The 13,345-nt window shown below is 43.0% G+C and overlaps 1 protein-coding gene across 2 annotated transcripts in view; it reads left to right on the forward strand.

Annotated features, from left to right (window-relative positions):
• The window catches only part of MAP4K4 (mitogen-activated protein kinase kinase kinase kinase 4), a 340,786-nt gene that overhangs the window by 225,621 nt on the left and 101,820 nt on the right, over positions 1 to 13,345 (forward strand). For both annotated transcript variants that reach the window (XM_082246630.1, XM_082246631.1), the window contains exon 5: positions 4,512 to 4,622. In XM_082246630.1, coding sequence (XP_082102756.1) covers positions 4,512 to 4,622 — 111 coding nt within the window. The remainder of the gene's footprint in view (positions 1 to 4,511; positions 4,623 to 13,345) is intronic.

Here is a 13,345-nt window from a genome sequence, read left to right on the forward strand (position 1 = left end):
ACGCCCCTCAAACGCCTGCTTTCAATGCCGGGGTGAACTAATCTCATTGTGTGTACCAGGCTTAAAGAGGTTGTAAACCTCCGATTTTTCTATTTTTTTAAAAACGAACACCTGAAAGAAAAACACATAATGAGCTAGTATGCATCGCATACTAGCTCATTATGAAATACTTATCTAAGAACGAAGCCCCCGCAGTGCCGACCGCTTACCTGTCCATGGTCGATATGTTCTGTTGCCCTTCTTCCAGGGTTGTGGCATCCGGCCCTCTGATTGGCTGGAGCCGCGATGACGTCGCTCCCGCGCATGCGCACGGGAGCCAATGGTAACGGCACGGGGCTCTGAAGGAACGGCACGAGCGGCTGTTCCTTCAGAGCACATGCGCTAGTGATGTCACTGACTGCATGCAAAGTAAATATCTCCTAAACGGTGCATGTTTAGGAGATATTTACAGTACCTATAGGTAAGTCTTATCATAGGCTTACCTATAGGTACAAGTTGTAGAGGAGGGTTTACTTCCTCTTTAAGTCTTCGACGGGAGCCTAATAATCTACTCAAATGTCTTTGGAGTGTGAGAGGAAACCAAAGTCACCAGAGGACAAGCACAAAGAGAAAATATTCAAGGCAGGTTGTGGTTGGTCCCCTGGTTGGGATTTAAAATGACTAGTTGGAGGACGAGCATGACTGCCAGGTGATCAGCATTATTAGGTAGTTTAGCAGTGACAGCCTCTTGACACAGGTTTCATTTATTTCATCTATTTTGTTTATTGCAATCTAGCATTTTTGGAATGAGATCTGCAATGGCAGCCTGCAAATTTCAATTAGGAACGTTTCACTTGCTGAAACCTGCTAACAGCTTGTGTAAAAGTTACTGCAAGCACTCCCATTAAAGGGCCCTTCTAGTAAAATAATATTGTAATCCAAAAACTATAAACAAGCTTAAAACATTGCTTTTTCAGAATTTAAATTCTTTTTGATTACTTAGATCTTTATGTAATATTGTAATATATTTTTTCGGCAGCTATACATGCAGATCAAGCTGTCCAGCAAACTGTTGGGATGAACTTATACTCACAGGGGTACCTAACAGTCATCGTTTATTTGAGTCCCCTAAATTTTTTTCTAAGAGACAAAAAGCTGTTTCGGTAACTAAAATGTTCGCTCAATCTGCACTTTGATTTGTTAGTCGCTTATGAAAGTCAGTCTAAATCTACATGTCCATTAAGGACTACCCTGTCCGCAGGGCGATGACGCTGCAGTGATTTCATTGCAGGATAACACGTTTTTTTCACCATGTTACAGGAAGTAGAAAATCAACAGATCTACTTGCAGGATCAATAGTTACAAAAACTGGTACGGGGGGAAATAAGAAAAACAAAACCTATAGTGATGTTAGTGACAGATTGCTGGGGCTGAAATATGCTTCTGGGGCTACAAGAAAACAGCTATTTATCTAGATATAGATATAGCATATACAGGGGCATCTCATAAAATTAAATACCATCAAAAAGTTAATTTATTTCACTAATTCAGTTCAAAAAGTGGAACTCCGATATTTTATATAGATGCGTTACACACCTTGATTTCTTTTATATTTTGATGAATATGGCTTACGGCTAGTGAAAACCCAAAATTCAGTATCTCAGAAAATTAGAATATTACATATAGACCAATAAAAAACAAAAAAGGATTTTTAATACAGAAATGTTGGCTTACTGAAAAGTATGTTCATGTTTAGTATAGTATGCACTCTTGGTTGGGGCTCCTTTTGCATGAATTACTGCATCAGTGCAGGGTGGCATGGAGGCGATCAGCCTGTGGCACTGCTGAGATGTTCTAGAAGCCCCAGGTTGCTTTGCTAGTTTAGCTCACCTGTATTGTTGGGTCTGGTGTAATCCCATTTTTGTGTGGTAGCTCTAAATCTGTGAATAGACCGCTAGGCCTGGTTGCTTGACCTGAGCAACAAACAAATAGATCTAAAGAACAGTCAAGTATCCAGCAAGCATACCTTTTTGAAATTATGCATTGGATGCACTTTAGGAATAGTGTTCTCCGAACCAGTTACTGAAACCATTGTAAAAAATTGCTCCTACACTTCATACCGAACTGATTAAACTTGATGGCTTCAAAACCGGGCTGTTAACCTGTTCTGTGAAAGACCCCCACCCTTTGTCTTACTAAAGGTGAATAGGCTGTTCACTTTGAAAGGGAAGTTGCATTTTGCAAAGGAATTATTACCAGAGCTTAGTAAATGTAGACAAAAAAGATTGGCCCGCGGGACTTTAAATGAGGAAATGCTAGTGGCTGGTAATAAAATACAAGAGTAGGTAGGTAGGTAAAAAAGTAGACTTTTATTAAAGTATAAAATATTATAGAGGTAGGAATGATGTCATACATTGGTTTACATATGAACTAGCCCACTGGCTGAATTGTAAACAATAGACAGCATAAAAACAGTAGTAATATATCACATATTGGTAAACATCTTAGTAATACAGCTTGGTTTCAGAAGTAGCCTTAATGATATATTATGGTTCCATTATAGTAGAATATACTGCATCCTGAACTGACGCGTTTCGCAAGCTGTACGCTCGCTTCTAAAGAGATAAATGCATTCGAGGTATATCTATGAGAAAATAATTGTTGAAGTAAAAAATCAATGAAAAATTACCTGAAAAAAAGGTTCAGTAAAGTAATAGAGACTCATGGGAGTATTAAATACTCGCAGGTCGATTTTTTTTTTTTTTGTCTACATATGTATTTTGGGATGGAGGTGTGCTAGGGAAGTAACCGGACCATTTCCCTGCTTGCTAGAGCTTAGTAAATGAAGTGAAGCTCTGCTGTGGCTTCCATCATCCAAATTCCAAATAAGCTTTTTTTTTTTTTTTTTTTTTTGCACATAACTGGGTATTTTTCCTGGGGTCTTCTGATTGAAGCCAGGATGCTATCTGCATGGCATTTACAAGTTCTCCTTGTGCTTTCTTGTGTTTCGTTTGGGTACTCTGGTTTCCTCCAACACTCCAAAGATATGCTGGTAGGTTGGCGGATTGATTGGCTTCGGTCTTAAATGTAGATGCACCGAAATTTCGGCAGCCAAAAACCTATCAGCTGAAAATTATGTTTTCAATGCATTTTAATGGGGATATGTGTTTTTCGTGCGTGTTTTTTTTTTCTGACTAAAAATGCAGCAAGCAAGATTAACACCACAATGGAAGCGCATAGAATTTAAAGGGATGCATATTTCTTGTGCTAAAAGTGCCAATAATGGCTGACAATAAATTTGTATTCATTTAAATTATTTAAAAAGGCGAATATAATACAATTTATGTATAAAAATATTATTATTATTTTTTTTTTTTTTAAACACTCATTTTCAGACAAGTGCATCCTCCAAAATTTTCATTCTGTGTGCACTTCTACTTAAATGGCCTTGTGTATGTATGGTGTGGTCATGTGCGATTGGGACATTATATTGTAAGCTCCTTGATAGCAGGAACTGATGTAAATTTACAGTGCTGTATAAATTGATGACCCTTTTTAAAAAAAATCTATTTCCCTTTTGGTAATACTCTTTTTAGCACAGCATTTGCACACCTTTTGCCAGTTGAACAATCTTGAATGGAATTTCATGTGTTGTATGCAGCACAGTACCTTAGCTTTGCAGCACTATGGTCCTAGGGTTCGGTAAGGGGGGGGGGGGGGAAGAACTTCTGCTTCTGATCGCCTATGGCAACCTGAACCGAAGTGGGAGCAGGTACCTGTCAAAATACGGTACCCACTCTCCTCCCTCTCTAACCCAAAAGCTCAGTTTCACAAACTGGAGCTGGAAAGCCACCACTTTAAGGAAAGCCATCCTTTGTACTGAAATGATCTAAAGTGAACTTGCATTTGTGTCTCGGTGAAGGGTTAAGCTGCCTGTGAATGGTGCCAAGTCAGCAGATGACCATACTGCTCCTACAGACTTGGTCTAAGGGCGATAAGTCAATGCATTAGATGGTATTTAAAAAAGAACAAGGATTTTTGATTCTACACCTCATCACACCTAACTATTGCCTGTTAAATGCAAAGACCAAAACTTCCAACATTTGTCCCTTTTGGCAGTGCTCTGCCACTAACTGATGTGACAAATGGTGCTTTTTTTTTTTTTTTTCATCCAGTGTACAAATGATCAAGGCATGCTTGTATGTGAGACTCCATGGACTGGAAAGTGTTGTGCTATGGCTAGTTTTGCACTAACATTGGAGAATCTTGTGCTGTTTTTCAGAAATCTCCAGTCTTAATACGGTAATTACAATGGTGCCCTGTGCAAATTATTGCTCACACCACTTAGACATATCACCTTTGTACATATAACACAACTGGTTTCTACATATCAAAGCAGAAAGGATTTTCGTGTTTGGCTTCTCAACTTTCCAAGGCATGACAAAGCAGCTAATGAGCATTTTACTTTTAAAAATGTCCTTTCATTACCCTTATGGCATGCTATGCAGTGCTGATGTTTCTTTGTTCCACAGCTTGTAATGGAGTTTTGTGGTGCTGGCTCGATCACTGACCTGGTGAAGAATACAAAGGGGAATAGTCTAAAAGAAGACTGGATTGCTTATATCTCTCGTGAAATCTTGAGGGTGAGAATGAAGTGCTCTTTTCTCTGTGCAGTGCTACTGTTATGCCACAAAATATTAATCAGCTGATTGAACCTTGTACTAGTGCTGACAGGGAATCCTTTATCTATAGACTTGTGACGTTAAACACAGGATTTCCAGTTAGCAGCATGCAAAGTACATTTTCAGTTATAAAAATATAGTTGGATACCAAGCTCATTACTCATAAATTATCATTGGAGTGCGCCTTTCTTCTCAGGCTACATTAGCTAGTTTATTTATACATGCTGCATCAAACTATTCAAACTTGAGGGCATAACCCTACCACCATAGAGGATTAGCCTCTATGGTGGTAGAGGATTAGCCTTTAGTTGCCAGTTAAGTAACAATACCCTGGCCACTTAGCCTGTTAGTGCATGCCCACATTTGCACAGGTGTTAGGTATCCTTGAGCAGCAAGAGCCATACATGGGTTTTTTTTTTTCTTTTTTTTCTTTTTTTTTTTTTGGTATTGATTGCAGTTCCAACATCAATAACATTCATTAACAAATAGTTTAAAGCTGAACCCCAGGCAATTAGCCTAATACATAATTGAAATGTAAGCTATCTTTTCAAAAGATTAGCAATGCTCTCTATTTTTGATTCCATACAATTCTACTGATTGTCTTCTGGTGCCATGCCTTGTCAAGTGCTGCTGCAGTTAAACAAAACAGCCTGATTTAGGCCTCAGTCACACTGTGTACGTGCATAAAAACTGGTGGAGAATCTGCACAGGTTTCACTTGCAGAGACACAAGATTACGTTCATTTTCATGTGCATTTCAGTGAGTTTTTTTATGCACGTTTCAGTGAGTTTTTGTGCACATCGACATCAGTTTTCATGCACGTTTTAGCAAGTTTTTATGCATGTTGACAATCGTTTTTCATGTGCGTTTCAGTTATCATGCATGTTTTTTTATGCACAGATCGACATCACACCCAGTGTAGTCATCCCTTTCTCTTCTGTCATATTCACACCACAATGTTGATGTCACATTTGTTTTTTTCCCCCGAGCAGAAAACTGCATATACCTTGCAGATTCCTGCGCAGAAAAAAAAAAATCTGCAAAGATAACCAGTCTTGACGCGTGAACAGATCATAGAGAAAAATTTTTTTCTTTGTGCCCTTGCAGAATGCGTGCAGAAAAAATCTCATCTCTGCACATGGTCTGAACTAGGCCTTATATAGCTGAAGGCAAAATCTTCTTTTCTCTTTCTTTTTCTCTTTCTTCCATGAATCATAACTGCTTGGTTATATTACCTCCTCCCAGGAGTAGGACTATGCAGAACAAAAAACATCCGGATAAGCCCATAGGCTGTCCCCAGCTTGGTATATAACCCCCTCTCTGCTCTAGGTGATCAGTTTTAATCTGTCTAGTCAGAAGTAAGGACCTAGGCTCCCGACTGGAATCTCTGGTCCTAGCAATTTTTTTTCTCCTTAGATCTACAATCAACTGCTGGGCGATGGGCTGGATAATCTAGATCAGTGGTCCTCCCCAGCCCAGCCAGCGAGCGCGTGCGGACCGCAGCTACATGCTCACGGACAAAGGCTGGCCTGCGAGTTGAACGTTTTGCAGGGTCGCATACAGCCAGGCTTGGGTCTAAGTTGCAGCGGTCCCTTGGTGGACAGATCCCCTACTTCGGTGGCAAGGATTTTGTTTAGAGCATTACATGCACCATGGAAGGGTAAGTACAGTCCCCCCTCTACCACTTTTGGCATTTTTTTTTTGTGTGGACGTGGGTAACCTCCAGGGATGGTCGGACCTGCCTGCAGGTTCCCTCCTCTCATCCTTATAACTCTGTGAGCTGGGCTTCCCCCACTCCTTCCCCCGTCTGGACCTGGAGTCTGGTGGGGGTCCCAGGGCAGAGAATGCAGCGGAGACCCCTGGGGTCTTCCTCACTATCCCCACTCTGTAAGGGTCCTGGGATAGTGTGTGTCCTGCGCTGGTAGTCTGGATGGGTCCCAGTGTAGGAGATCCATAGGTGCATGCACTACTGTTTGCAGTGTGGGTATAGTGCAGGGGGGTCCCAGTCCAGAGACAGATGCAAAGTGCGCAGCAGGGTCTCCCCTAACGCGTGTCCTACCTTGGGGGGGGTACCCCTTGCAGAGGGTGCAGGGAAGAACCTGGCAGCATGCTTCAGTGTTTTAGCTGATGGTGGCCATTTTCCCTTAGTCTGGATGGTCTCCTAGTGGCTACCATGTTTGTGTAGCCCGATGATATGGGGGCCATTTTCCCTTAGTCCGGGAGACGCTGGAGACAACCAAAGCCCCGTGGGAAAGCAGAAGCTCCTCCTCTTCCTCAGTTTCCTCTTCCTGTGCCCGGGACATATGAACATGGATGGCATTCATGATGATGCTGGGTTTGAATTCTCTGTGCTCCTCCGGTCGGTAGGGTGAGTCCTTGGGGTTCCCGTTTCTCTCTCTCTCTCTCTCTCTCTCTCTCTCTCTCTCTCTGCTGATAGGTACCCTGTCAAAAGATCATTTTTTTGCTGCAAGCTCTCTTTCCTTGTGGAGCCTCAGGGACACATCTCCCCCCCTGACTTAATCATGGAGGTGGCAGGTCCCTCGGTACCCCAGCTTCCCATGGTTGCACTGAAAGGGGTCCTGCAGTCCTTAGTGTCCCGGGTAGAAGTGGCATGTGGGAAAGGCCTAGGAGGAAGCCTTCCCCTGCTTAATCTGTCTCATCTGATTCTGAACCTGATGCCGCTGTGGACGCGGCCCATCCAGGGGGGATTAATATCACACCCCCAGATCCATTAGATAGTGAAGATGGTTCCTCCATGGTCGCAGCAGCGAATGAATAAGCACTGGTAGACGCACTTATCACTCCAGTGCCTGAGACTTTAAAAATGGAGGATGCAGATGATGGAGCCACAGAGGTGCCTGTGTCGTTTGACGATTGCCTGTTTGGGGCTACCCTGGATGACCTCATTAAGGGTATCATGGGGGTGGGGGGGGGGGAAGAGTACCTTCTTGCCACAATTCAGGAAAGGGAAGGAGCCCCGGCGCAGACTGGGGCCCTCCTCTTTAGCCCATAGAAAATGATTTTGTGCTTCTGGGACTGAGAATAAGGGAAATAGATCTTTCAAATCTTGCAAACATGGACAGTGTGTTAGACTGATAGCATTGTGCAAGCAACCTTTGTCTGGTAAGCCTAGCGCTAGCTTCTCCAGACCTGTAGGCAAGACCCCTTTAGCATGAAGGTCTGCCCCCAAGGGTTGGGGGGACATCTTTGCTGGTTTCTGGCCCTGTGGACGACTTTTGTGCGCATCAAGGAGATCTGCGAAATGTTTGTTTTGAGAGTACCCAGAAAGGGGGGAAGGTTTTGTTCTTTTCATGTTTTTTAGGTCTGGAGTTTCTTTGTGCGGATTTAATTCCTGAAAAGATTCAGGTGATGTCTGAACTACCTAAGGTCCCCCCTATCCCTGTCCAGGGAATTGAAATACCTAGGTCTGATTTTAATTCTGACCAGTGTGGTCCTTCCTCTGGACAGATTTCAGGAACCACAGACCGTGATTCACCGGCGGCTGTCATTTTTTTTTTTACTCCCGATTTGCATACAGGTTCTGAGTCTGGTGGCATCTACCTTCAAGACAGTTCTGTTTGCACAATCTTACATGCAGCTCCTTTAGCAGGTTCGGCTCCACAGGAGGATATGGAAGTTCATGGCGAGATCACAGGTTCCTCTGGCAAACACCGCAGGCGTCCAAGGGCCACGGTAAGGCCAGTATCCTCCTCGGCTCAGGCTTCTTCTGCAGTTCCTGTGAGGAATTGGATCTTCCAATCATCCTAGTGGCTGTAATTGTCCCTTGGAGGCTTCCTCTCAGAGAAGACCAGTTGTCCCAAGGGCTAATCTACCATCCTGCTTTAGTCGCTAGTTTTAATGGCTTAGCTATTGAAAGCCAGGTACTGAAATAGAGGTTTGTCTAGATCAGTGATCCCTACTATGGGGAAGGCGAGGAAGTTGTCTTCCAGGAAGATAAAGCATCGTACATGGAAAGCGTACATTTCTTGGTGTGATTCGATTGGCGCATATCCTCAACCTTTTTCTGTGGCTCGATCTTAACCTTTCTTCAATGGGCATTGTTCAGAAGTTGGCCTTGAGTACCATCAAGTGCCAGGTGTCTGCCTTGGCAATCTTCCTTCAGCGACCCCTAGCCATGCACACTTTAGTTTGTACCTTCATTCAGGGGGTTCGACGTGTGGCTCCACCTGTATGGTCTCTTTTGCCGCCATGGGATTTAAATTTAGGGTTTTCGGTTCTCCAGAAACCCCCATTTGAGAATATTTGGGAGATTCCCTTGTCTACCTTATACTAGAAGGTGACTCTGCTGGTGGCTATTACCTCAGCCCGCAGGGTATCGGAATCGGCGGCATTATCCTGTCACAGTCCCCATTTGGTGGTCCATAGGGATAAAGTGGTTCCTTGTCCCTGGCCATCATTCCTGCCCAAAGTTGTCTCTGACTTCCATTTGAAGGAGGACATTGTGTTGCCTTCCTTGTAGAGCTGCACGATTAATCGTTAAAAAATCGCGATCTCGATTCACCCCCCCTGACGATCTTAAAACTGCATGTCCTCCATTCTTACTGAGTCGTTTTCTGCTCACTCACAGCTGTAAAAAAAAAAAAAAAAAAGTCTTCGGCAAATGTTTTTCAACATTGTTAAAGCTGCTAGATAAGTATAAACAAAATGCTTTACAATGTATCTTTTCGTTCTTTTAGAGCAAAGGAATGAACTTCCGGCTGTAAGGGAGAGCAGTTGAACCTCCTAGTATTTTTTGCTAGAAAATTACTTAGAACCCCCAAACATTATATATATTTTTTTAGCAGAGACTCTAGAGAATAAAATGGCGATCATTGCAATCTTTTATGTCACACGGTATTTGTGCATAAGTCTTTCAAACGCAGTTTTGGGGGGAAAAAATACAAGTTAGCCCAATTGTTTTTTTATATAATGTAAAAGATGATGTTGCGCCGAGAATCGTGAGAGAATCGTGATCTTTATTCGAAGCAAAAAAATCGTGATTCTCATTTTAGCCAGAATCGTGCACCTCTACTTCCTTGTGTCCCAAGCCGGCTCATCCCAACAATCTTGCTCCGCAAACCTTGGATGTGGTTTGGGCGATTCAGGTGTATGTCGCAGCTACTGAGTCCTTTCGGAGTTCGGACTCGCTCTTTGTGGTTACACAAGGACCGACCAAGGAAAGGGCTGGCCGCTTCTTCAGCTACCATCTCCAGATGGACTCGACTGACGATGACTAAGTGCCGGTTCACACTAGTGCATGCCAGACATTGCATGTGATTCGCACTGCATTACTGTGCAGATCACGTGCGATGTCGGTGTGATGCTATTTCAGCCATACAAAATGTATGGCTGAAATCGTATCGCATTCGCACCAAAATGGTGCAGGGCCCTTTTTTTGGTCCGCACTGGAATCTGATTGGCTATGTGATCTGATTCCTGCACCATTTTACAGTTTGCACTGCGATCTGCGAACCAGTCTGGGGGGGGTCATTAACTTCACATTGACACCCCCAGCAATTGAACCACTGTGTCAGACTCGCTTTTTGTTGTTACAGATGGACCAAGAAAAGGGCTGGCCGCTTCTTTGGCTACCATCTCCAGATGGACCAGACAGACTGTGACTCAGGCCAATTCCATTAAAGGTCAGGTTTCACCTTTCCCTGTCACTGCACATTCTACTCAGGTGCTGTGTGCTTCTTGGACCTTCCGTCAGGCATCAATATCGCAAGTTTGCAAGGTGGTCACTTGGTAGTCGATGCATACCTTCACAAAATTCTATAAGGTAGATCCTTCTTTTGGCCTCAGAGTTTTGCAGGCTGCTGTTTAAGAGGGGCTGTTCCCTCTTGAGGGGTGTTTAAATCTTTAAACTTTATTTTTTCAGACGGGGATCCTGTGACCCGGTTAAGGCTCCTGTGTCCTGGTTAAGGGCACTTATGTTTAACCTTAGGCTATTATCCTTTTGAGACCGCTTTTGGACGTCCCAGTAGTTATAATTTATGGAACGCTGTGTCGTTGAACGGAGGAAAATGGGATTTTTGTACTTACCGTAAAATCCGTTTCTCGGAGTTCGACGGACACAGCACCCATCCATACTGTAGAGTTCTGATACTTATAATACTGCTACTACACTGATTGCCTAGAGCAGAGAGGGGGGTTATATACCAAACTGAGGACGGCCCTTAGGCGTAGCCAGGTGTTTTTTGTTCTGCCTAGTCCTACTCCTGGAGGAGGAAATATAACCCAGTAGTTATGATTTATGGAGCGCTGTGTCCATCGATGAATAAAAGAGAAATGGATTTTACGGTAAGTACAAAAAATCCCATTTTCTTTTTCTTTTTTTTTTCTGGCTAGAGTGGCAAGGGTTAGGTTTAGGACTCCTGTCAGGTTATACCTGTCTGTGTCCCTTTAGAGAGATGACCTTATTTTGTCTTGTTTATCTTTTATCACCAAACTAAAAATAAAAAAAGTCCCAACTTTTGGGTTGTTCACCAAAACCGTAAAAATCTTTCAATGGGGGGACACTAGTTCTGGTCACCCTGAGGAGAACCAGGAATTCCTCACTTTGTAGGACTTCCTGTTTTGGCTATGGGACAGGAAATTAAGAGAAATCTCCACAATGGGACATAAATGGCACAAAAACTGACAGGGTACTACATGTTACTGTTTAGACACCTGGTATGGTACATGGTTTAGAGACTATTACCCACTATATTTTCCATAGTCTACATGTTCCTGCTGATGGTGTTGGTAAAAAATGTGCGGTAATGTCATACTACTGTGTCCTGTTGTGAACCCCTAACAAATGTAATAAACACAAAAACCGACAGGGATTATAATTCTTTCTTAGGCAAGCCAATACATAATGCAATTTTTTTTCCTGCAATAGTGTTGATGGGGTAATTTCTTCAGCAGCGCTATTGTGTTCTTCCTGCAGGGAGCCTTCCCTACCAGCAGAATACAATAATCACTGCTGGTGGCTATAGCCACCAGCCGCAATTACATGCCAAAAATCCAACAGCTTGGTCGTACCGAAGTCAATCCATGGATCGACTTAAGCAAAGTTCCACCCAAAAGTGGAACTTCCGCTTAAGTGCCCCTGATCCCCTGACATGCCATATTTGGCATGTCATTTTTTTTTGGGGGGGGGGGGGGGTTGGAGGGGAAGAGCGGGTACCTAGTTTTTGACAGGTACCCGCTCCCATGACTGCTCGGGCGCCTAGGCGGTTTGAGCAGAAGTTCTCCCCTCTCCCTGCAATCTTCTGGAACATGTCATAGGTCCCAGAAGATTGCCGACCACTAAGGAAGTACAGCGTGACTCGCTCATGCACAGTGCGCACCTGGCTTTTAAGCCTCAAGCGGTCTCAGCCGGGTGCCCACACTTGTGATGCGGGGAGAAGAGGGAGAGAACGGAGGTTCCTTCCGGCCGCAGTGCTTGATCGTGGGACAGGTGAGTGTGTGTGCACACTTTTTTTTGTAGCTGCTGACTTTAATAAACGCAAAATGGCTGGAACTCCGCTTTAAGTATAACCAGTCTTTCCATAAATGGATCAAATCTTGGTTACTTCTGAACTGGCCGAGATTTAATCCATCTATTGCCAGCTATACTCAAAATGAAAAAAAAAAAAAAAAAAAAAAGTTTTGCCTATAGTTCCACTCCATGTCTCTTCCAAACCTGTAATTAGAAAGAATAAGCAGTGGCAGGGTGATGAGGTCCATGCTCTGCTTTTCTCACTTGTAAGCATGGACAGTGTGTTAGACTGATAGCATTGTGTGAAGCAATTTCTGATTGGCTCAGAATGCTGACCCCCCACCCTCTTCTGCTCTGCATGCTGCTGTACATACATTACAGAAGGATATCACTGACTTTTTTTTTTTTTTTTTTTAAACAGTCAAGAGATTAAACAATGTTTTATTTTTTTATAGCTGCTTGGAGTCCAGGTTTAAAAATGCGTTGTCACAAACTTGAAAGCATCAATAGCACCACCTAACATCAATATCAGTAAAGAAAGGGAACAATCTTTTCATTGCACAGATGTCCATGTGAAAAATAGCTGGAGTCAGAAAAAAAGATTGCAACAGGCTCTGTGGTGCAGCAGTTGCTTAAAGAAGGGACAGGTTATGTCATATTGGATGAGATATCTCTGTCTGGTAAAAAAAAAAACTGTATTTTTTTTTAAACACCTTGAATTGCTCCCTTTTTATAATTTATGACCCGCTCACCCTGCCTACCACAAAGAGAAGAAAATTCAAGAAAGCTTTAATTGTAGATCTTTTAATCATGAAATTAAATACTGAAACCCCAAACCTGCAACTTTTGCTGTGTGCATGTGCTAAAATAGAACATTACCTATTCAATAGTTTGTGTCCTAACTAGGGTTGAGCGGACACCTAGATGTCCGTGTTCGACGGGTTCGGCCGAACTTTAAAAAAAAGTCCGGGTCCGTGTCCCGGACTTTTACCGAACTTTTCCCGGACACCGAACCCCATTGAAGTCAATGGGGACCCGAACTTTAAGGCACTAAAATGGCTCTAAAACACCAAAGGAAAGGGCTAGAGTGCTGCAAATGGCAGCAAAACGTAATTAAGAGCATGGCAAGTGCTCTGCAAACAAATGTGGATAGGGAAATAACTTAAAACAACAAAAAAAAACAGAAAAATAAAACAATGTTCTTCTTCATCTCTGA

The sequence above is a fragment of the Pelophylax lessonae genome, assembly GCF_965119305.1.
Source record: "Pelophylax lessonae genome assembly, chromosome: 2".
Taxonomy (NCBI): domain Eukaryota; kingdom Metazoa; phylum Chordata; class Amphibia; order Anura; family Ranidae; genus Pelophylax; species Pelophylax lessonae.